This window comes from Labrus mixtus, chromosome 8 (genome assembly GCF_963584025.1).
Source record: "Labrus mixtus chromosome 8, fLabMix1.1, whole genome shotgun sequence".
Taxonomy (NCBI): Eukaryota; Metazoa; Chordata; class Actinopteri; order Labriformes; family Labridae; genus Labrus; species Labrus mixtus.
This window is the reverse complement of record NC_083619.1, coordinates 26,415,562-26,438,083: the sequence shown is the minus strand read 5'-3', so window position 1 is coordinate 26,438,083 and position 22,522 is coordinate 26,415,562. Positions and strand designations below refer to the sequence as shown.

Genomic DNA, 22,522 nt, shown 5'->3' with positions numbered 1-22,522 from the left:
GATTATGTAACTGCATCTTTAACACTGTTAGAATCGAGCAGGATTGTAAGATTGTAGTTATTTTACAGGCCCAAAAAATATTTAAAAAATGTCACATTGCAGTTGATTTCAGATAAAGCTCCAATCATTCAGTCTTCAGTCCCTCACTCCTCCCTCTTAAGGTTGATTTAAGTCTAACGTGTTTTCTTTGTGAGTGATTTGTAATCCTGAGTTTTCCCTTTTTTTTTTTCTCCATACATGTGTTTGACTTGATTTGGATTGCTCTGTTTTGTTGTCCTTATGTCCGTCTCCGTCTTATTTACTCTTTTATTCTCTGTTGTCATCATCCTGTTTCCTTTTTCTCATCCACTCATTTCTTGTTTTGTTTCTCCCCACATGGTGTCACCCCTCTCCTCTCCTATTCACACCCTTATCCCCCCCCCCCCCCCCCCCCCCCATCCACCCTTCTCCTCCGTCTCCCATCTGTCACCGTCTCCCCAGAGACATAGTCAAACTGGTGGAGGTGTCAAACGACGGTGGGCCTCTGGGGATCCACGTGGTGCCTTTCAGTGGCAAGGACCGCAGGTAACAAAATATCCAGAGCCAAAGCTGTTCACTCCGATTGGAGGAAAGAAAAAACAGACATAGAGCCTTTAACAAATCAAAAAAGAGCTTAATTATTATTATTTTTTTCATCATTGCTTACCCTGTTTATTTCTTTTTCTCATTGTGATGTCACTTCCTGTGATTTTGTGACATAAACACAAACTACATAGATCTACAACTTCGATGACTAAAGTACATGACACATAATAATTGAGGAAAGTGTATAATGTTTTGATGTTTTATCAGTGTTTTTGTTGTGATGAAATGTCTTAAAATGTCTTAAAATGTTTCCTGTCCCTGGGATTACAAAGAGCTATGCTTGTTCTCGTTTTAATTTCCGAGGGCTTCTCGTTCAGAGTCCGAGGCTCGCACATTTGACAGCTTTGAGATAAGACAGATGAAAGGGAAATTGCCACCTCACTATGACTAGTTAGCTTTGTTTTAACAGAAATGGTAAAAGATTGAAGGTGAACTTACACTTTTCGAGGGTCACACACACTCTGCAGGAAAGTGCGCTGCATCGCCTACACACACAAACACGGCCATGAATACCGGACATTCCTCTTTGATGCACATGTGTAATCACTTCATCACTCATAGACTCAATGCCATACACACACACACACACACACACACACACACACACACAGGTTGGCATCATGAAGCCATTTGCCAGTTTACAGTGATCAATCATGTGTGTTTAGGGTCTGCAGGTGACCGTCATATTTCTGTGCAGCTGCTGTCACTTCAGCTTTAAGAGATTCAAAGGAAACACTGAGCAGTGCACACAGCACAAACACACACAGGAGAAAACATACCTGCATTACACACACACACACACACACACACACACACACACAGCTGGAACAGAGTTGTGAAAGAATTAGAGGAATTTCCCATCTGGTTTGAGTATACCCAGAGGTATGGAGGGTTGTGATTAAAGTCATGCAGCCTTTTATAGCTGCAAGAATCCAGTAAAAAAAAAAAAAGGAACTTAGTTGTGAGTGTTTGACATTGTTGATACTCTGACATTTACACCGAGATCCTTCTCATTACTGAAAGAGAGTTAAACGTTTACACACCCAGTGCAGACCAGTTTCAGGTGGGTCCAGAGCTTCATATCATTTTATAGAGCAGAGGCTGTTCTCTGCACCGGCACAGCGCCCCAACAAACGTCCAAAACTTTCTTCATGATCCGATCCGCAGCAACAAAACTCACCGCAGCGCTTTTATTGAAAATCAAGATCATACCCACTTTTCTCTCACGGCCGACTTAATCAACCTAAAAGCACATTTATAATGCACTTTTCTTTTATTGGTGAAATGTCAGAGTACACCCAAGATTGAGATGCCCAGCTTTCATCAGAGAAGTAGCCCCCCTCCCTCCCTCCCCATCCACAGCAAATCGCATTGTGCTGTCGCTCAGATTTAATCAGGGGGGGAATTGTCTCTGAACTTTTTCAACTTCTCAACTTTTTTGCCCCCTCTCTCTCTGTAATCACATTTCTTCTCATATTGAATTATAAGCCTCAGGCGAGGGCGAGTATTAAACCCCTAAAATCAACCCCGATTTACCTAGGCGCCGCTCGCTCACAGTACCTCAGAGAAGCACACGGACACAGGCTATACACACCGAGGAGGACTCGATTAGGCTTGTGCCGTCTTTCCCTACCAGCGCTTGATTTTTCTTCCTCACGCTTGAATCGCTAATCCGCAAAGCGCCCTTTCAGGTGAAGTTAGCCTCTTGCTGTGGCTGTGCAGGGGGAAAGGCATAAGCCAGTTTGCCACACTGGATTACAGGGCGACATCCAGTGCAGCTCCACTTCTCCATTCGCTCTCTCCAAACCGCCTGCTATCAGGGTTTTAATGTCGCCGCTCTCTGCCGCTCCATGAAAAGCACTTTGTTTATTTTTTTTAGTCGCCGAGGAAAAAAGCAACACAGGGAGCCTTAGAGGTTAGAAAATTAACACCGGCAAAAACATCGGCCCTGACAGTGGAGTTTGTGAATGTGTTGATTGCCTTTGAATAAACTGCCTCCCACACACCGCCTCTTAAAGTGCCCTGATGCAATGTGACTGCTGCATTCCAACGCTGTTGATGCAAATGACAGGGCCGCACTCTTTTCAAGTACAGCAAGATAAAGCAGGAGCACCGATTAGACATTTTTCTGCCTGTAAAAGCTTTCAATATCATCGCACCGAATGATTCTTTGACCATGGGAAAAGACATGTTTGCATACATGAACGCATTTTTTTAAAATTCAGAACAACAAGGGCAATTGATGTAAGAAATAAACATGTTATAGGGCCTCACAGTTTGAGGGTCTGTGTCCACTTCTACAGCAGAGCAGCCGTACTGAATCAGTGGACATCCTCCTTGCATCTTGTTGACACGAGCGTTTGAACATTTCAGGACTCTTGGCTTGTTGGTCAAGCGTCTGGAGAGAGGAGGCAAGGCCGAGCAGCAGAGCCTCTTCCAGGAGAACGACTGTATCGTCCGAATCAATAACGGAGACCTGAGAAACATCCGCTTTGAACAGTAAGACAGCGACTCACAGGACCCCACCGATGAGCTCTGCTCGTCTCTGGACGACCTGTGTGTGATTGGCTTTTGGGTTCCTTACCTTTCCAGACCGTATCCCTTCTTCTTTTTACCTCCTCTCTTCTCATGCCAGTGCACAGACACCTCTGCAGCCTGTCACTGTGCTAAGCTAACCCCTCTCCCCCTGTTTAACTCCTGTAGGTCCGCACCCTTATTCTGCTGAAGCATTCCCTGCAATCCTCTCAGCCTCTTCTCCCCCCCCCCCCTGTGTTTCAGTTAACAGCTCTGCTGGACTTCTACTGTAGCGCCTTTGAACCTATTTCCATAGAAAAGAATGTGAATAAGGCTTTTAACTCCTCAGAGTCTCTGCTTTTCACATCTCCTGCTCTCATTACCATTCCTAACAGAACCCACCTGCTAACTGCTCTCCCTCTCTTCTAGATGCTACATGCTGCATGCATTTCTCCATGCTGCATATATAATGTCACCTGCTGAATTCAATTTAACCAATCCACTGATGCATTCATGTTTATTAATTCACCTGTCGGCACACATGTATACTAAATGCACGTGTATTCTCTGGTTCACAGCAGCCACACGTGTACATGCATTATGTTTATGATGATAAATGTCACCTATTCAGAAAGCTTTGGTTCCATTTGTTGAGGTTTTGAAAAGTATTCTTTCATCTTCACACCAATACAGTGATGTTAGTTTCAGAGTGCTTCTCTTAGTGTTGCTAGGTTACGGAAGATAACGCTTGTTCCCTTGGTAGTGACTGTTAGCTCTGTTTTAGATAGCTCCATGTGCTTTTAGTCATGGACATATCGCCTAGGTTACATGGAAATAGTTTGAGGGAATCATATCCTGGCATTAGCAGAAGGTATATCCCTGGAAAAAATAAAATAAAAAAATAAAAAATTGCACTGGTCACATAGGTTTTTGGTTTTTCACCCTGCTCGGTATCAGAAGTCCTCCCTCTTCTTGATTCTGATTGGTTGGTAAGGGTGAGTGCAGCGACGAAAATCAGCTGAAACTGAGGACGTTTTTGCACCCTGGGAGCTGAAAACACTGAACTTTGTTGGTTTTGTATTTAAAGTGGTCAAAACCAACAACAGAAACCAGCGGTAGTGGACACAGGCCCTCAGTTTCTTAACTTAAAAGGTCAGAAATACTGGAATGGTTTGTAAACCAGCATTCCCACTAATAGTCAACAGGGGATGACACCAACAGAAGTCGTATACAGAAATCAGCCTGCCTCTTGCCCCTTTACGATTTTACATCCCTGTAAACATTTTCTTGATGAGTTCATGGTCATAATTCTTACTTGTAAGTCTTCTTTAATATAGCCTGTTGTACATTATGAGAATTATTTTCCCATTAGACGTAAACTAGATAGCAAGCAGGATATTTTTTAGAGAGACTGATACATTGCTAGCACAACAAGCCAGCCAATCAGCATAGAAGAAACCTCTCCTCTAAATACAGTCTCAACTGGCTCCAAAAAAACAGGAAGTGGATGACCAAAATAACTAACTCAGGGCTTTATAAAAAAAATGCTTTAGAATTCATTGGGTGACATCACAGCAGCTACATCCAATCCCCATACACAGAGAGCAATTACACCGAATGTAGGACTATCACGGAGTAGAAAATGTTAAGATAAACCACTCACTAATCAAGCCATAGTGTCCCCCGCCCTCTCCCTTGTGAAACATTAGTCAAGCAACATATGGGAATAAAGCTTCCAGACATAATGTTGTAACAAGGGCATCGACTGCTGTTCTTGTTGTTTAATGGTGTTTTTTTTATAAGCAGAGCAGACGAGAGGTTGTCTGCCACTCCATCCAGGAAGAAATCGTAAAGATGCCGAGACGAGGCCAATGCTCCTCAGGGAAGCTTATTAGTGTCTGGGAAAAAATGGTCCTGGAATTCACAACTCAGATTTCCAGGGGGGGTTTAGTTTTAGTCTTCATTTAGGAGCGGCAGGGGTAGCAATAGAAATCCTGGGCTCCCCTCCCCAGCTGTCAGAGGGGCAAGGGAAGAGCCATTCCAAAGTCTTTTTTTATTGAAACAGGTGGTGCTAACAAGGCTCGGGTGTTTCAGGGCGCTGACAGGCAACATAAGTTTCCATTCACACCTACTGTACATGAGCTCACAGTGAAGGAAGGGGCTTTTAAAAAGAGGATTTTCTGCAAACTATCTGTCGGATAGAGGTCTCCTTCATCTGAAGCCAAATGAGGGGATTATGTGATGGAGCTGTCGGGGAGGATTCTGTCTCTTTTTTTTAGAGCCGCTCACGCTGGCAATAAGTATTAATTAACATGTCAGGGTGTTCAGGTGGGCGAAGACGGGTTTTAAATATGCAGTATGCACATGTAGTGTGTGTGTCTGTGCATTGATGAAGAGCGATTATATCCAAGATTCCACAGGCAGAAATGAATGAATATGAATGTGAAGGTCTTTATGATTTAAATCAGTTAAAATAATAAAGTCTCTGTTTCATCCTCTTTTCAAATTTTCCCTTAAACTCCCTCTTTGTTTTTTTTGTCCCAGAGCCCAGAACATGTTCCGCCAGGCCATGCGCTCTCCCGTCATCATGTTTCATGTGGTACCGACGTCGATGAAAACCCACTACGAGCAGCTGTCCCACGCCGAGAGGAACCCCGCGTACTCCTCGGGCCGTTTCAGCCCGGACTCCCTGACGGGCAGCATCGTCTCCGGCATGGACCACACCCCGCAGAGGATGTCCCGGCACGGTTCCCAAAATCACCCGCACTCCCACCCTCATCCTCATCCTCACCCTGAACAGACTGACGGATACCCACCCCTGACTCACCCGGCCGTCTCTGCGGCCAAGCCCCCCACGGGACACACCCACTCGCCTCAGAGGGCGGCAAACGCAACGCCGACGGCTGGATATACCAAAAAAGTCGGGAGGAGGCTCAATATACAGCTAAAGAAAGGTGAGTGAAGAAAGATGCCTTACTCAATATAAAGGGGACAGAAAACTACTCAAGACAGACAATGTGCAGTTCAAACACTCTTTTACTTCATGATTTTCTTCCAAAAGGAAACCACTATTGTTAAAAAACACAATATAGTTGTGCAAAAAACTGCAGTTCCTTGAGTGTCCACTTGAGGCTTGATGCACCAGCAAGAGGATCCCTATTAGGTCCCAAATGAAAATGCCAATTTTAACAGCAGAAGTAAATACGTTGACAGAAAAACATAAAAATTCAGTATCAATAGCTCATTGCTGATCCGTTTTGATCAAGTCTTAGAATTATGGATACATTTCATAATAAGGGGTGTGGCTAAGATGACTCACAGGTGGCAGATTTGTAGTTGCTAAACCACTTAGCATGTTTCTATTAATTAATTAATAATAATAATAATAATAAATAGAATTAATAATCAGACTTCCATGGGGGCACTGGTGGCGCAGTGGTTAGAGCGCGTGCCCCATGTATGGAGGCTGTAGTCCCCCAGGTTCAAATCCGACCTGTGGCTCCTTTCCTGCATGTCATTCCCTACTCTCTCTCTCTCTCTCTCTCGCTGATTTCCGACTCTATCCACAGTCCTATCTCTCCAGTAAAGGCACTAAAAGCCCCAAAAACTAATCTTTAAAAATAAAAAAAACATCTGATTTCCAATGATTGATGGATTGGGTAAGTTGATATAATATTTCCAGTGTGGTGACCGCCATTAATGGCGTCCTAAGAAAACAATGGGTGACATCACTGAGACTGCGTCCATGTCTTTTATAGCCTAATGCTTCTTCATGTGACAGCTACACGGTTGTGGTTTTTTTCTTGCCTTCAATGATTGACAATAGATTTGATCTAATTAGGAATATATTTGAAGTGGAAAAATATTGACTGAAAGGATTTTGGAGGCCACTGTGATGTGAGAAACATTCGTAGCCTTAGCATAGCATTTAGCATTCCCAGTGTTGCATTTCACAGTCTGGTTGGAGACTCCTAGCTTCAGAAATGTGTTCTTAATTTCCATAGTCAGAGTGGAAAAACATTTCTGTCACTACACGATGCATTACATCATTTGTTTTTTTCAAAGTATCATCTGATTCTTTCTAGACAGTCGGCTGTGAAAATCTCTGCTCATGCTTTGCATTCCTCAGGCTTCCAAAAAATGAGAGGGGATGCTTTGTACGTTTCTGGCTTTTCCATTCCAACTGAACAAACAAGCAAGTTTCCCCCCATTCCTGGCGCATCAAAAACAAGTGTTGAAACAGTTAGTTAAGAAATGGCTCCAACACAGAAGCATGCCGAATGTGAACAATGATGTAACAGGCTTTAAAAACATCCAGAGTTTTACCATACTGCTGCTAGCTCAAACGGTGGATAATGCGTCCAATAATCTGTACAGGATCTTGGAGATGGAAATCGAGAATTGAAAGGCGATGGTGAGAATGAAACTTTGGGGGATATTTCCCCATGTATAGGCTTTGAGTGACAGCTGGCACAGGTGGTGCAAACCTCTGCCAACAGGATACCAGGTGTCGGTGCCAGGTCTCAGGGCCAGGGAGCTTGTTGCTAAGCAGCACACTGGTCCCCGTGTGCTGTCAAATGCCACAGCAAAGAGTCTGACGGAGCTGCACCATATGCCTGTTGAAGTTTGTACCCGAATCTGCTCCCCCTCTCTTGGGGCTGAAATGAAACCAGAACAAAAAGAAAACCATAAAAACACCCAGCTGCTTGTTGCACATTCCATCCCGGCTGATAGCTGTTTCCACTTGTTCCTTTGTCATTGTTTTTTTTTCCCTTTCATTCTCACGTCTCTGCTTAGTCATAATACCCAGAATCCATTGGATTCCACACACGTCATGCCGGGAGACCTGCTTTATTCTCACTCAAAAGATCTTATCTTCTCTCATTCCACCTTTTTTTGTTTGCTGTTGTCAGAGCAGACACTTCCAGGGATTAACGGCGACTCCCAAGAGGCCCGTTTGGCTCATCTGTTTTGTTTTCGAGTACCGACTTCAGCCCACAGCTTTGAGCGCAGATTAAACTCTCGTATTGTTGACGTGCCTGAATCAGACACCGGTCTCGCCGCAAATCCCGGGGACTATCAGAATCAATCAAAGCATCCCCATTCTGCACAGGAAATTGCCTAGGTTTGTCTTAATCAAGCTAATGAGAGTGTAGAGATCCTCCTCCCTGTTTAAAGCCGGGAACACGACAAGCTTTTTTACCCCGTGAGCATAACACCACACCTCGTCTGCCTGTGGGAAGTTGATTGGCTCATCAATGGAGGGGATTAGGGAAGAGGATGTGAAACAGAATAGCTAAGTGTTCTGTTTTTCTTTGTATCAGCTCAGCCAGACAGGCAGCGAGGATTAGGGCCAGCACTCTGATACAGAAAGGATGCTCATTATTGTTCTTTTAATTCATTTTGTTGAACAATCTCAAAGACAATGAGATTCGTATAGGTTTCCATACAAATCACTACAAACACATAACATGAGGTAATGAAGTGCCTCCATCAGAGCTGCCAGGGCAGGATGTGGTTCAGAAATGGACAGTCTTAAAGGGTTTTGAGGCCCAAAAGAAAAATACTCCAGCACCACCAGTTATGTAAATGGTCCAGTAGATTGCTGCAGTCTGCGTCAGTGAGATGGGGTGTACGAGATCTTTCAGCAAATATCTCCCAAGTACCTTCAATAAAATAACGTCACAGCATCAGGTTGTTATTAAAAGTTTCTGATTACATCCCTGGAGATATAGAACTCATTTTAAAGACAGAAGATTTTCATTTTGAACCCAGTTACGACACTTATTTTAAAACCACCAGTGGTGTCTGTAGACTGAAACAGTAACTCTACTTCACAGATGAATGACATTACTTTTCTTCAGCTTCCTTGATCGGCTTGTTTTGTTTGTGTTATTGAATGGCTTCGCTGTTGTAAGTGGTACGTTTGGATCCATTTCTCTTCTGTTACACACAGTAATACAACAGAACTCGCCAATTGAGGCAACACAACATGACAGCCTTTGACAATGGAATCTGGTTCATTCAAGATTCAAAAAACTTTTTTGTCTATCACATTGTGACCAAAAATTACCTTTTGTTGAGGCTCAGTAACATGAAAACATACAAACATTCACACTTACACTCACATTAGGTCATAAATAGCTAAAAGTACCCTAAATAGGTAAAAAAAACATATGCACAGTATTTCAAAAACATTGCTTATCTAGCCTCATTTGCAATGCAGTGGATATTTTTGTTGGCTGCATTTATTTTCCTCTATAAAAAATAGTTATCTCTTTTGTAATGATTGACACTCAACATCTAAGTCTGTTAGTGGATTTTCTTGGGTTTGGTGTCCTTTTCTTTAAGGACTTTGTTGTTGCAGCCGTTATTGACCTTTTTGGAGCTGGAGCAATCTATTGGAGAGATTCCAAAACTTTTCCAATGAATGAATGAATGAATTTACCGTTCCCACATGGAATATTTCTGACACATTGGCTGAGAGTCATTTAAATGTTCCAGCATGTCATTTAGCTAACATCACCACAGCACCATTAACATCAACCTTCCTCCAAATAATAACACTCCAAGAGGTAAGATATCCAACCGATACCAACACTAGACGCAAAACATCGATACAAACAAGACAAATACATCTACTTCATCTTAGTTTAACCCTTCCACCAGTACATAACCCAACACATCAAATAATAGAGTCTTAAGACATTTCTCTGTTATAAGTGAATCTTCGCTTTAAAGAGAAAGTCAGACAAAGCAAAAACAAGACACATTTCATGAAAGAACCGTTCTCCATATGAATCAAGTCTAAACCTGTGAGTCATTTAGACACTAAAGAGTACAAATATAAAGCCCAGATTCAAAATGGCCGGATTTACCATGTTGACCATCACATCTGTTGATGGAGATGGACAAACATGCTGGAGTAAACCTGGAACACCTTTTAGTTACCCTTCAATAACCCCAGACAGTGTGATATGATCTTACAGAACCAAAGGCTGTTTTCATTCTCTGGCTTTAATTAAATATTAAGAAAAAGTATTAAAAGTCGTCCTCAGCCTGAACTGAACTTTGTAGCACCGTGTAATTACATTTCCTTATTACAAAGTCTGACGTCTTTTTTCCAGAAGAAGTTGCCTTTGTCTCAGAATACATCCTACTTTTAATTATTCACTCTGAACCTGCTGGAGGTCTTCGCTGAGAGGATGCAGGATTTCTTCTCATTTCCTGGCTTAATAGGAGGAAATAGTTTGTTTGTCCGTCAGGATTATTGACGTGATATGCAGCCTTGTTTTTACTAATGGTTCTTAATGATACACTCTTAAATGGGTTGGAGGCAAAACTTGCAAAGTACACAAACACATCCGCCCACATGAACAAGGATTAATAAGCAGAGACAGATCAGCAAAATCAGGTCACATTAGAAAGAAGAGTGAGATTCATAAACAAGTTCTCTCCAACAAGCTAAGGCTGGAACTTGGTGAACTCAAATCTACTTTTATAAATGTTCAGCTATTGGTTGTTCACTGGCTGGTTTAGTTTGTAGCAAAGGATGGAGACGCTGAAAGGAAAGCTGTAATAATGTTGTGATCCAAAAAAGTTGGGGGCTGCTGTGGCGCAGTGGGTAGAGTCTGTCGTCTCTCAACCGGAAGGTCGAGGGTTTGATCCCCAGCTCCTTCAGCTACATGTCCCATGTGTCCTTGGGCAAGACCCCTAATTGCTCCAGCTGCTTGGTCGGTGGCGTATCAATGCATATGAATGGGATTAGTTACCTCTGATAGTCACTGTATAGCAGTGTCACAGAGACCTGAGAGAAACTCCTTCAATCTGACTTAAAGATATGAATTATCTCACTCACCACGGTGTCACTTCCAGAAAACAGTGCTGAAGGAAACTAGAGAACACTTACCTGTCACTCCTGATCAAACAACCAGCTCCACATCTGAGGGCAGATTTCTGTCTAAACACTTCTGTCTGTTATTTCCTTAACTTACATCAGATCCAGTAGTAGCTCCATGTCAGCTGAATATAAACTCACTCACAGCGACTTGAGCTGCAGGAGAGAAGAGCGAATCAAAAGCAAGTTCACATTTTGCCTCGAGATATAAAATCAGATTCCATCATGAGATCTCTCTCCTTCCTGTTCATCCCACAGGCCCCGAGGGACTCGGCTTCAGTATAACCTCTCGGGACGTTCCCATCGGCGGCTCGGCACCCATCTACGTGAAGAACATTCTGCCTCGGGGGGCTGCCATCCAAGATGGCCGTCTTAAGGCAGGAGACAGGCTGCTTGAGGTGAGAAAGTGTCACTTTAAACAGCAGATGATGTGAGTTAAGGTGCTCATGTCGGGTCGTGTCGTCAGTAAAGTCCCAGCACTAATTCACTAATGTGTGTGTAATCTATGAAAAATACCTGTCATCTGTTGAATGTGAGCTGCAACAGGTTCATATTGAATCATTCTGGATGAAAATCAAAGGACTTTTTTTTTTCATGGATATGTTGTGTAGAGAGACGGAGCATCTTTTGAAGTTGTGTTATCCCTTTATTACAAACCATCTGCATAAAGGATTACACTGTGCTACACGTAAGCTGTGGGGTTGTTGCACAAACCTGAAAATCCTTTGATCTTCAGGTTTATTTTATTCAGACTTTTCAAGCTAGTGATGAAATAAATGTAATTTTTTTAGAAAAACAAAAACTAGGCTTAAAAAATACTTGAGCGATGAAACCTTGTAGCCTTTTTACAACAAACCCAGCAGGGTTGAGTAAACAAACGATGCACCAGTATCTCAGTCTGTTGGGACTTGGGTTGGGAACTGGAGGGTCACTGGTTCAAGTCCCTGTGCAGACTGGTTGCTGGACAGGTGCATTTCCTGATTACTGCTGAGGTACCCTTGTGCAAGGCACTAAACTGTTGGGGCTCTATTCTCTCTTTCTTTTTTTTTAAACTACAGATAATTTCACTTGGGAAACCACTAAATGAAGCAGTTTCTCATTAAAAATCAGCGTCTCTTCATCATCAGTGCCTCACTGGCTGTAAGCTGAGCTGCTGCTAATGACACTTTTTGGCTAGGATTACTCATTCATTGTTCACAAGGTTTCCAACAGGAGCCAAATGATCTGCAGAGGTGACACCCCCCCCCCCCTCTACAAAACAAACAGACTGTAATTAAAAGAGTCCAACACACTTAAAGCAGATTCAGTGTCAAATAAAGGGCTTCATGTGCTGCAAGTTGAGCTGCCTCGACCATTTTTGCGGGCTTTCTTTGAACCTCCAGACATGTGACGAGAAAAACACATGTCTGTTGAGTTTTAATAGCTTCAAGCCACGCTGATGTAAAGAGTGACTGTGACCTGACTTGCAAAATACTAGCTAAATATTAGCTTTCATGTTCAGTGAGATCTATAAATATCCAGTGAAAAATGTCCTTATCAACATATGTTTTCAGTCTCAGACCATGACATTCTTTTGGTCCAGCCCTTAAACCTTCTGTGTTGTCTTCTGTCCAGGTGAATGGAGTCGACCTGAATGGGCGAACCCAAGAGGAGGTGGTGTCCCTGCTCAGGGCCACACCCATGGGCGGAGCTGTGGTGCTGCTGGTTCTACGGCAGGAGGAGGCTTTCCTCCCCCGAGAATCGGTACGTCATTCTCCGACTCTGCAACCTGCCGGCATTTAATTCATCTCACATCACGACATTATAATGGAGTCCCCATGCATAGATTCACACAGGTTATGGGACTGTGTCTTGTGTGTGCTCCTGTGCTGTCACAAGTGCCATTAATCCTCACTCCTCATTTCCCCACTAACACAACACGCTAGCCATGCATGCAGATTGATTGCCCCCATTCGCTCACTGCACCCCCCCCCCCCCCCCTCTTTATTATCAAACTGCAGCTCTCCTCAGAGGAAACCTGTGGAGCTCAATCTTTTTCTCTTTTTATCTCCCTCACTCTCTCCTATGCGTCACCCGCCCCTCATGCCCTTTTCATTCTCATTCACCACTTCCCTTTTCTTCCTCTCTCTCTCTCTCTCTCTCTCTCTCCGTAAGGTTACTTTCCTTTTCGCTGTATTTCCACCTTTTCTCCCTGCATTCTGCCTCCGGAGCTGACTCACCAGATTGATGGATGTGGGGATGAACAGACAGACACAGGGGCAGGTAGTAGGCACAGAGTGAAAGAAAGCGAGAAAAAAAAAACCGCACTTGGCTGGAATATCAATCAGGACCACATCCTCATACGTTATACTCTACAAGCAGCAGCAAATCTGTGTTTGCTGTTTTTTTTGGACGGTAGAGCAGTCACTCGGTCTGGTCAGGTGCCACTCACATCCTGGAACTTCAATGATTCATGCAAACCGTTCCTCATTTAGCCGGTCCCTTTGCTTTACTCCAGCTTGTGTGTTTTTTTTTTTTTACACGATGCAACATCTTAATTACCTTTCTCAGAGAAATCAGGATTGATGTTCTGCACATCTGGAGTCACCTCAAAGTCGTTTGATGAAGCTCATAATGGAGAAAAAAAAAAGAAGATTAAAAGCACTGTGGCCTTTTTTTTCATGTGGGAAGATTTAAGCTGTTAGCGAGCTTTAAATCACGTTGGTGTTTACTCCACTGCGGCGGTCAATGATGCTCTGCTATCCCTCCATCTGCACCTGCTGCTTTTTAAAACACTTTATCGAGTAGTTACATGAGTTATAGACCCACACATCATTACACCACCACCCCCCCCCCCCTTCAGCAGCCACCGGGGCCATTACAGGCACATGCAGCCATTCGCTAGTAAAAAATGTCAATCAAAGGCCTGATAGGTGACGATTATCACAGCAAAGGGGATGCAGGGAAAGGCTAGTGGCTGTGCTGGATGAGTGGAACTGCCACACTGGTCGATACTCATCTTCGAGATAAGAGTGGGCTTTTGAGTCCGGCTGACTCTGCGCTTGTTGGTAGTTAGATGGCAGGATTTATCTGAACTGTGGTTATCAGCTGCAGGGTGGAGAGGGTGGTGTGGAAGGGGTTTAGATGGAGCCTGAGGGAGATGATGCCCAGTGCATAAAATGAGCTGCTTCAGCCTTTATCTGAAGATATGGGCTAGGGGGTTGGAATTTTCTCACCGGTTAAAGAGATAGGGCGAGTCTTCACAGCATATTTTGCCAGTTAACAAACTATGCCACTCCTTATATATCTTTATAAAACAGTAATTTGATGATTCTGCATTGGGTGAAACAAACCCAAAACCAAAGAAAGAGTCAAGAGAGAATGAATTTGAAACATCAGGTACTGAACTGTAGTTTTTTTTTTTTTTTTAGCCGTATGTCGGGCAGTGAAAAAAATTAAGCCAGCAGCTGTTGCATCATTTGTGCAGCTGCCACATGCAGCAGGTAAATAATGCATTAAATAAACTGGACGAGCTGTTTTATCACAACATTGAAACTAAATCACTCTCTGAAACGACATATAATGATGAAATCGGTTTAAAAAGCTTTCCACATAATCGTAGTCTAACAAAAGAATTGGATATTTTATGCAAATTGCTTTTGCTATCTTAATAGGCCTCTATTGAAAGACTGAAAATTAATGCATGTTACATAAAAATTGTATTTTTAAGTTAAGAAAGCGATGTCCTTCATGGCCTCATGTTTGATCGATGCTTATTTCCATTTGCATTTCATGTAATCAGCACAAACGTTCAGGTTTTTAAAAGTTTAGACTCTGATTCCGTTATGTTGTAGTCGTGTTTAAAGCATGAGTAGGTTTGTCTTTGCATAACTCGAGAGTCCTAACTCAGGTCAAGTGTCAAAAGATTGCTGCAGACATAAACAATGTGGTTAAAGTTTTGTATTTGAAGGTTGACGTTGACTTTCAGAGATTGAATGATTGTTCTAAGATTTGGAAAAGTGTCCATCCTGAAGTGTAGTTATGCAAGATATTTTTGGGCCTTTTTGCCTTCATTAGAGAGGTTAGCTGTGGAGAGAAAGGAGAAGAGTTGAGGATGACATGCAGCAAAGGGCCGAGGTTGTATTCGAACCCTAGTCCACTGCGATGAGGACTATAGCCTCCGTACACGGGGCCCGCAACATAACCACTAGGCTATCTGGCGCCCCAGCTGCTTATTTTTTAAACTCCAGAAGAGAAAACTTGACAAAGCATTTCATCATTTTTGTAAAGCTTATTGCTAAGAGTTGAGCTTGGTGGCTGTTGTCTGGTAAAAGCAATCTGTGTGGCCTGAGAGTTTTTCTTATCTGGATTATGGCAGCTGGACAGGAAGAGGGCATTGGCTGGAGAGACTCTAGAAAGTAAATCAAACTGGGACTGGTTAAGTGTGCAGGTTAGAAACCAGTACGTTATCCACCATCTTCAAAGATTGCTACTCTCAAGCAACAACATCTTCCAATATGCCTGCTGAGAGTGATCATTTTCATATCCTGCATACTCATTTATTCATACCATCGCTTCCATTTACCAATAACCCCCCCCCCCCCCTTCCTCCTTCACCACTTATTTTGTGCTCATATTATCAGAAGTTTAATAAATAATTGTGTTTGATTTCTCTCTCCCCCTCCCTCCCCTCCATCCTCTAGAATGCTGAGCCCCAGATGCAATGCCCCCGAGATTTGGTAAGACTCCACCCAGACACCAGCCGGCTATTAAACCTACTAACCCCCCCCCCCCCTCCAAAAAAAACAAAAACTGCTTACAGCTCCTACACCTTTATTAGCCTCAACTCCCCTTTGCATGGATGTTATTAATCTCTGCTATGAAAAACACAGCATTGTATCGCCCAGTTGGGACAAAACAAAAAGCGTGTGCTATGCATCCAGGGTACCATAGTAACTAGCCCGGTTAATCAAAGTGCAAGCCACTGGTCGTGCATTAAAAAAAAATAATAATAATGTTCATCACTAACACTCATTTCAATCTCCATCCAGAGTTGCTCTAACAAATCACAATTTCCTGGTTCATCAGTGTGTGGGTTTCAGGCTGTGCTGCAGAGTAAGTCGCTCCATCACTCCCCTCGGAGCTGTATTTGTCAGCAAAGGTGGAAACACACGGGGGTTTGCTTTATTTGCTGGCTGTGGATAAGGTTGTCAGTATGGCCTTCTTGCAGCAGACTCGCTCTGCTATGTGAGGTGAATAACAACGAGTCTGTTTAGGTTCTGTTTCACTTTATTGAGGGAGAGGGGGGCGGGGGGGATGCAGACAGAGTTGGCTGTTCCAAAATGGCACAGGCAACTTTGACATATGGGGCCATCTGTAATAGAGGCACTTGACTTATATAGCCTTATATATCACGGTCATAAATACCCCAGGCGCTGAATGCAAATAAACATCCCTAATGTTGGGATTGTACCCTGCAGTGGCAGTAGATATATCCTCAGTACGAGGAAGGTACTTCCTGTGAAAAATCAGCTCTCAGCAGGATGCACAGTATCCCCCGACTGTTACAGTAAAGTCTGAATCTTACACGTCACATCGTACCCTAAAAGGTTTTTTTCCCTTCCACCACAGCAGCTGTTAAAAGCTCATCTTTCTTTATTGCTGAAATTAAAAGGCCATTCAGATTTCCATAACTCTTCCATTTACAAAGCGAGAGCCGTAGCTGTAATTTAACAGCCGCAGACTTGCACGTCTTCACATCTGGCCTCCCCTTCAGGTTACATCTGGCTCAAGTGTGCGTGATATGATTGGGTTTTGAGTGGCACATTAGACGCGTAATCGGCCAGTTAATTTGAACGGCGGTCGTACCTGCAAGCTGTGTGGATGATTCTCGTCATCAAGGAGCGGTGCGGCAGGACGTGGTTGGGTATTGGGTGCACAGCTGGCACATCTGCACACACACACACACACACACACACACACACACACACACACTTTCAGGAACTACAATGTGCACTGATGTCCTTCCGCCATCAATGCAAACACTCGCTATTTTACAAACTTGCATTTCACTTCAGTAGTTTAAGGACCTCAAGCAGGAGCGATTCTAGTGTCAGTTGGAGCAAAAGGGCAACGAAGATGAATGCGGTCAGATGGGGCCCCCCTTAGGGAGGTTTCCTACTGTCGTTGCAAAATTTGCACATTTTGGGTCGCTTATTTGGTCCAAAGTTTGTTCTAAAATCATCGCAAACCAAAGCAGACTTCATCAAAGGTTGTGCGTGTGTGTGTGGTGAGTGCAACAATGTGCAGCCTGGAGCCTCTCGCCTGCAGTTCTGTGAAGCCCCGCCCCCTGGAGCTTCTGATAATAAGAATAAAAGCTTGCATCTGATTTTGTTGACTAAAAATCTTCTATTTTCGTCAACTAAAATGATTTGCAATTTTAGTCAGTGACTAATTGACTAAATTAAATCAATAACAAATGACTAATATCTGACTGAATGTAAAGGACATTTTCTAAATTAAATTAGAAAATGGTGTGAAGATTAACACTGGGCCCCAAGCAGATGTCTGCCTTGCCAGTTGACAAGCACAAGCAGCGCCCCTGGAGCTCTGATTGGGTTTTATTTAGTCTTCATTGCATCATGTGATGGAAATAAGTCAGTTTGTAGTTTTATTTCCTAACAGCTAGCTGCTGTCAAGGAGCCATGTTTGTGTTAAAGTTACTCTTTTGTCAGTGTTTCCCCACAAATAATCAGCGTACATCTTCAGTACCTCACCTGCAGAGACTGAAGTGTGTATATTTTTATAAAAAATAATGCTTTGTGTAGCTGGAAGGAGTCAGGAAAGTAAGAGCAATTGATTCAATTTTTTCCTAAAATGTCAATATAACCACAGGGTCGAGAGGCACAAAGATTGAGGGAATTAGAAATGGGATTGCCGTCTCCTCTCTCCTCAATTTTTTTCTCTCCTCTCACCACCACTTCCCTTTTCTCCCTTCCTGACTCCAAATCTCCAGATGAGTCTCTCTCCTCGCTCTTTCCCGGCACATCAACCGCCATAATGGAGTCTGTGCCTCTCAGATGTTATCTGCTGTCAGGCGCCTCATTTTAAACATCTCACTGCCAAAGAAAACAACAACAGCAGCAGCAGAAGAGGCACTGTGATGGTGTAGAGCTGTAGATGCAGGGTGTGGATCCAACAGAACAGAGCTGCTGTTAATGGATGATTATCCATTTAGAAGTTTTAGATGCATTTACAAAAAGATGAAGATAGAGATCGAGGTAGAGCGGGAACCACAGTAATGATTATTTTTTTCATTGGATTACCACTCTGGTATTAAAGCAAGGAAATTCTGCACAGACCATCATAATAAAGTAGACTTTGTAAAACTATTGACAGGACACCTCACACTGCAAACATCGTCGACTATGACTCTTTCAGTTTTAATAAGTGTAAAAGTATCCCTGAGGAAAGAAAAGACATTCATCTGTCACTTAATCGTATTGCATATCCTGCTGACGTGCCATAAATGCAGAGCAGAGACCAACAGAAGAAAATCCAACTGTGCATATAAAGTGAGCCTCATATCCCAGAAATAAAGATTCAAGGATTAAAGGAGCTTTATTGTCATTCCAGAGCTGAAAAGGAGCTAAGGTCCCGGGTTTAGAGGAAGTACGATTATTACAAAAGAACCGTGTACAAGAAGAGTAATGGGAAACCATGTATAGAAAAACTTAATACTGAGACTTTAAACTTAAAAAAGAGAAGACTGGACAATACATACTTTGCTTTAAATATGTAAAAATATGGATATGATTGAGAATACTTTTTGGTGTCTTGCTCAAGGGCACCTCAGGAAGTGAACTATCACCTCTCCAGCTACCAGTTTTCAGACTTGGTCCGCACCGGGACTAGAACCCGGCAGTAGCTAAGTCTGTAGAGACTTGGGTTGGGAATCGGAGGGTCGCCGGTTCAAGTCCCAGTGCAGACCAAAATGTGGAAGTTTGGTCACCCTCATTCTCATGAAGTTTAGTGACATGGTGAGATGAGTTGACCTGTCTGAGAAATCTGTGGTGAGCATCGTATTCTTTTTTTCAAAACATCGATGTGTGGCGCCAGGGACACGATAATTGTCTCACACAGGTCAGAACGATGATATATCGCCAAATCAGTATTTTATCCCTGCCCGTGCAGCTACCATAAAGAGAGTGGATATTAAAGTTGGATTTGAAAGACAAAAAAACAAGACTTAAGATAAATAAACGAGATGACATGTTGGGCTTAGTGGTGCTATAGCAAAACTAATGTTTTTTGTTGCTCTAACATTCCTAATCCTTCTGTCTTCCATCTTTTAATAACACACATAAAATAACAAATAACAAGGTTCAATTATTGGGCAGCTTCTACATCTGTAGGTTTCCTGCCACTAAAGCTGAGGTTGTTAAGAGGCTGGCATGGCATGACTCATCCTGTAAGTAACTGAGAGCTTTGTGGAGGGTTACACGGCAGACAAAATGCAACAACTGAAGTGGAAAAAAAAAGAAGAGAAAAAAGCACTCACTTCTGGAAATTGCTCCAATGACCTAAAAATCACCCCCATATTTTCTTCCTTGCAGCACTCCACTGGAGCCTGTTGTTAGTTGCGTGACACTTTGGTTTGTTTGGTTTTTTGTATCCGGCTCTCAAGCACGTTCACTTATTGGACTTTTATTGTTTTTTGTGCAACAAAATGATTCTCCATTTGATTCTTTCACACAATTTAGGAGCTTATAGGAACATTTGTGTTGCTTTCAACCCCATCAGCCGTCACATTCACAATCCTGGACGTCACTATGTTTTGTATTTTTCTACCTGAGATTGTCCTCATTACATTTCCTGCATTGGAAGTGGCCTCTGTCTAACCTGTTGACTTTGACTGCTCCCTTCAGCATCCGAGGCAGCCCGTGACAGCAGGGAAAACCCATTGGCTGATAGAGGTAACTTGCTGCATGACATCACCAAGCTTGGGTCATTACGCTGCCTGGGTAAAAAGGCATCAAAGCCAAATGAGATACTTTGGGGGTGGCTTCACAAATAGACTGGGAGTCATTTAAGCAATTCATTGCTTTGTCAGTGGTGTGTAGAAACAAAACACTTTGTTGTTGGGGTTCTCTCTCTCTCTTCCAGCACTTTATAGCTTCACTCTTCTTCAATTTTCATTGTATTTCTCTCGCTCTTGTCTTTTTTTTTAAAGCTCTTTGCATCTCTGCTTTCGACTCCGCTCTTCCTCTCTCCTCACACACACACACTTAAAACACACTTAAAGACGAGAAACCTCCTCCCTGCACCTGGCTCCCTACAATAGAGTGCTGATCAAACACATCCGTCTTTACATGCCTGCCCTGATAGTTCCATAATGGGGCCCATAACGTGAACATTCAGCTCCATTGTTTATGCCATTAGTCACACAGGCTTATGGAAAATGACTGCGATGCTATATTGAAAAGCCATCAGCGTTCGGCAGCGGTAATGCTGCAAGCTCCGGCGTGCCAAGATGCTATCTATCACGCGGCGCATGTTTCCTGTGCACACAAAGCTGTTATAAAACTGGCAATCTGTTGGCACTTTGAGCGTAATGATGAAGGTTTTCTTGATGACATGATAAAGCATTTTGTGAAGCAGGAAACGTATCGGCTGCTCATGATACAGTGTAAGTATCTCATCAAATGTACAGTATTATAAGTCATGATACAGAGTGTGTATAGGAGGCCTGCAGGCTGTGTGTTGGATGATGCGCTCGAAACATGACACAACTACTTTATACAGCAAACACATTTTTATTACACGTCATAGTCTTTAACATTACTTTATTAGCCTTAAAGCATTTCCACACTGTCGGTGTATGATGATAACTACCTTTAATTTGTTAATACTGATACAATCATAAGTCATGACACAGCACAATAAAGTAAAAATGTCAGTCTCATTTAGAGATAAATAATCTCAGCAGAGATGTAAGTGACTCCATGATCCATATTTATCACTTAAAGGAAGAATGTGCGACTTTTTGATCCAGTAGATGTTCCCCCCTTGAGCACGAGCATAAAACTCATAGCTTCATAATGCACGTACATAGACACAGAATGACTGTGATCTAAAGACACCTGACATCCAAATAAGCAGTGAGTATGTTCTTCTTCTTTCCTCTAGTTCTTGACTTAAACAACTTTATGCCGTCCTGTCCATGTAAACATGATGTAAACAAGGCTCCAACAACAACACAGACAGCGGGACTCGAGCTTCTCACTCATTGTAGACAGTCATGACTCATATTTACAGCAGATATTCTTGATTTCTGCTGTATTTGTGTCAAATGTGGCACATTCTTCCTTTAATAAGCAGCTCATATATCAATAGCTGTGAGATTTCTATGCAATATATAATTTGTTCATCAATGCTGAAGCCTAGCCTCATGTTAAATAAGCTTAATATAATGATAGGGGCCACAAGTCATGCTTTAAAAACCGTATCCATCTCAAATATCCACGTTCAACACTCACATCACAGATCGTCAGTGATTTAGATTCAATAATGAGAGCACAATATGAAAGTGAGTATGTGGTGACTCATTTGTGTTACAGTCTTACTTTCTTGTGCTCGTTGACTTCAGTTCAGCTGCTGCACTTAAACACACATGGAACAGCATCGTGTATCAAATATATAAAGGCTGCAACATTAGAAAAGGTGCATTATGAAATAAATAAAATGCATGCTGTATTTGTGTTTGTCTGCAGTGAGAAAACAATAATATTAAAAATAACATGATAGAAAATATACAAAGAAATAAGCAATTTTTCTAATGAGAACTTGAATATGAGTCGTCTCACAGCAAGATGGTTCCTGGTTTGAACCCCTTCTTGAACAGTTCTGTTTTGAGAACTGTTTGCATGTTCTCCCCGTGCATGAGTGGGTGCTCTCCAACTTCCTCCCACAGTCCAAAGACATGCTCGTTTGGTTAATCGATGACTCTAAAATTGCCCGTAGTGTGAACAGTGATCATTCCAGGATGTACCTGCATCTCACCCAATGACAGCTGGGATTGGCTCCACCCCCCTCTCCCCCCCCTGTAACCCCAATGGGACAAAGCAGTTTAGATAATGGAATGGATGGATATTTCATTGCTGTATGTTGTCATATTACATAAGTAAAAAAATCAGAATACCTCTTCTACTACCATTCCCTCCCACCTTTAAAAATTAAAAAAAGCATTGAGTTTTGATGACATACTGGGGAGTATTCACGAGTTCCCTCACTCTGTGTTGTTAATAAACGCAGTGTGAGCGGCGCAGTGATTAATGGCTGCAGACCTGTGGCAGCCCACTTGATGCTGCTTCTGTGTTCTCTGTTAGCGGTCTGTCGGTGACACATACGAGTCAATCAGAGCGGGCCGTTTTCGACCACAGAACACAGGCTCTCCGGCTTAATTAAAGTGATGTTTCAAGCTGCCACCTGGCCCTCTGCAAACACACA

General features: G+C 42.7%; 1 protein-coding gene across 6 annotated transcripts in view; it reads left to right on the top strand.

The window, feature by feature from the left end:
- pard3ab (par-3 family cell polarity regulator alpha, b) overlaps positions 1 to 22,522 on the top strand; it is a 270,125-nt gene that overhangs the window by 127,732 nt on the left and 119,871 nt on the right. For 5 of the 6 annotated variants that reach the window (XM_061045450.1, XM_061045453.1, XM_061045449.1 and 2 more), the window contains exons 7-13: positions 481 to 564; positions 2,998 to 3,123; positions 5,683 to 6,092; positions 11,294 to 11,433; positions 12,650 to 12,778; positions 15,718 to 15,753; positions 19,942 to 19,989. In XM_061045450.1, coding sequence (XP_060901433.1) covers positions 481 to 564; positions 2,998 to 3,123; positions 5,683 to 6,092; positions 11,294 to 11,433; positions 12,650 to 12,778; positions 15,718 to 15,753; positions 19,942 to 19,989 — 973 coding nt within the window. The remainder of the gene's footprint in view (positions 1 to 480; positions 565 to 2,997; positions 3,124 to 5,682; positions 6,093 to 11,293; positions 11,434 to 12,649; positions 12,779 to 15,717; positions 15,754 to 19,941; positions 19,990 to 22,522) is intronic. The other variant, XM_061045451.1, reaches the window with a different exon arrangement.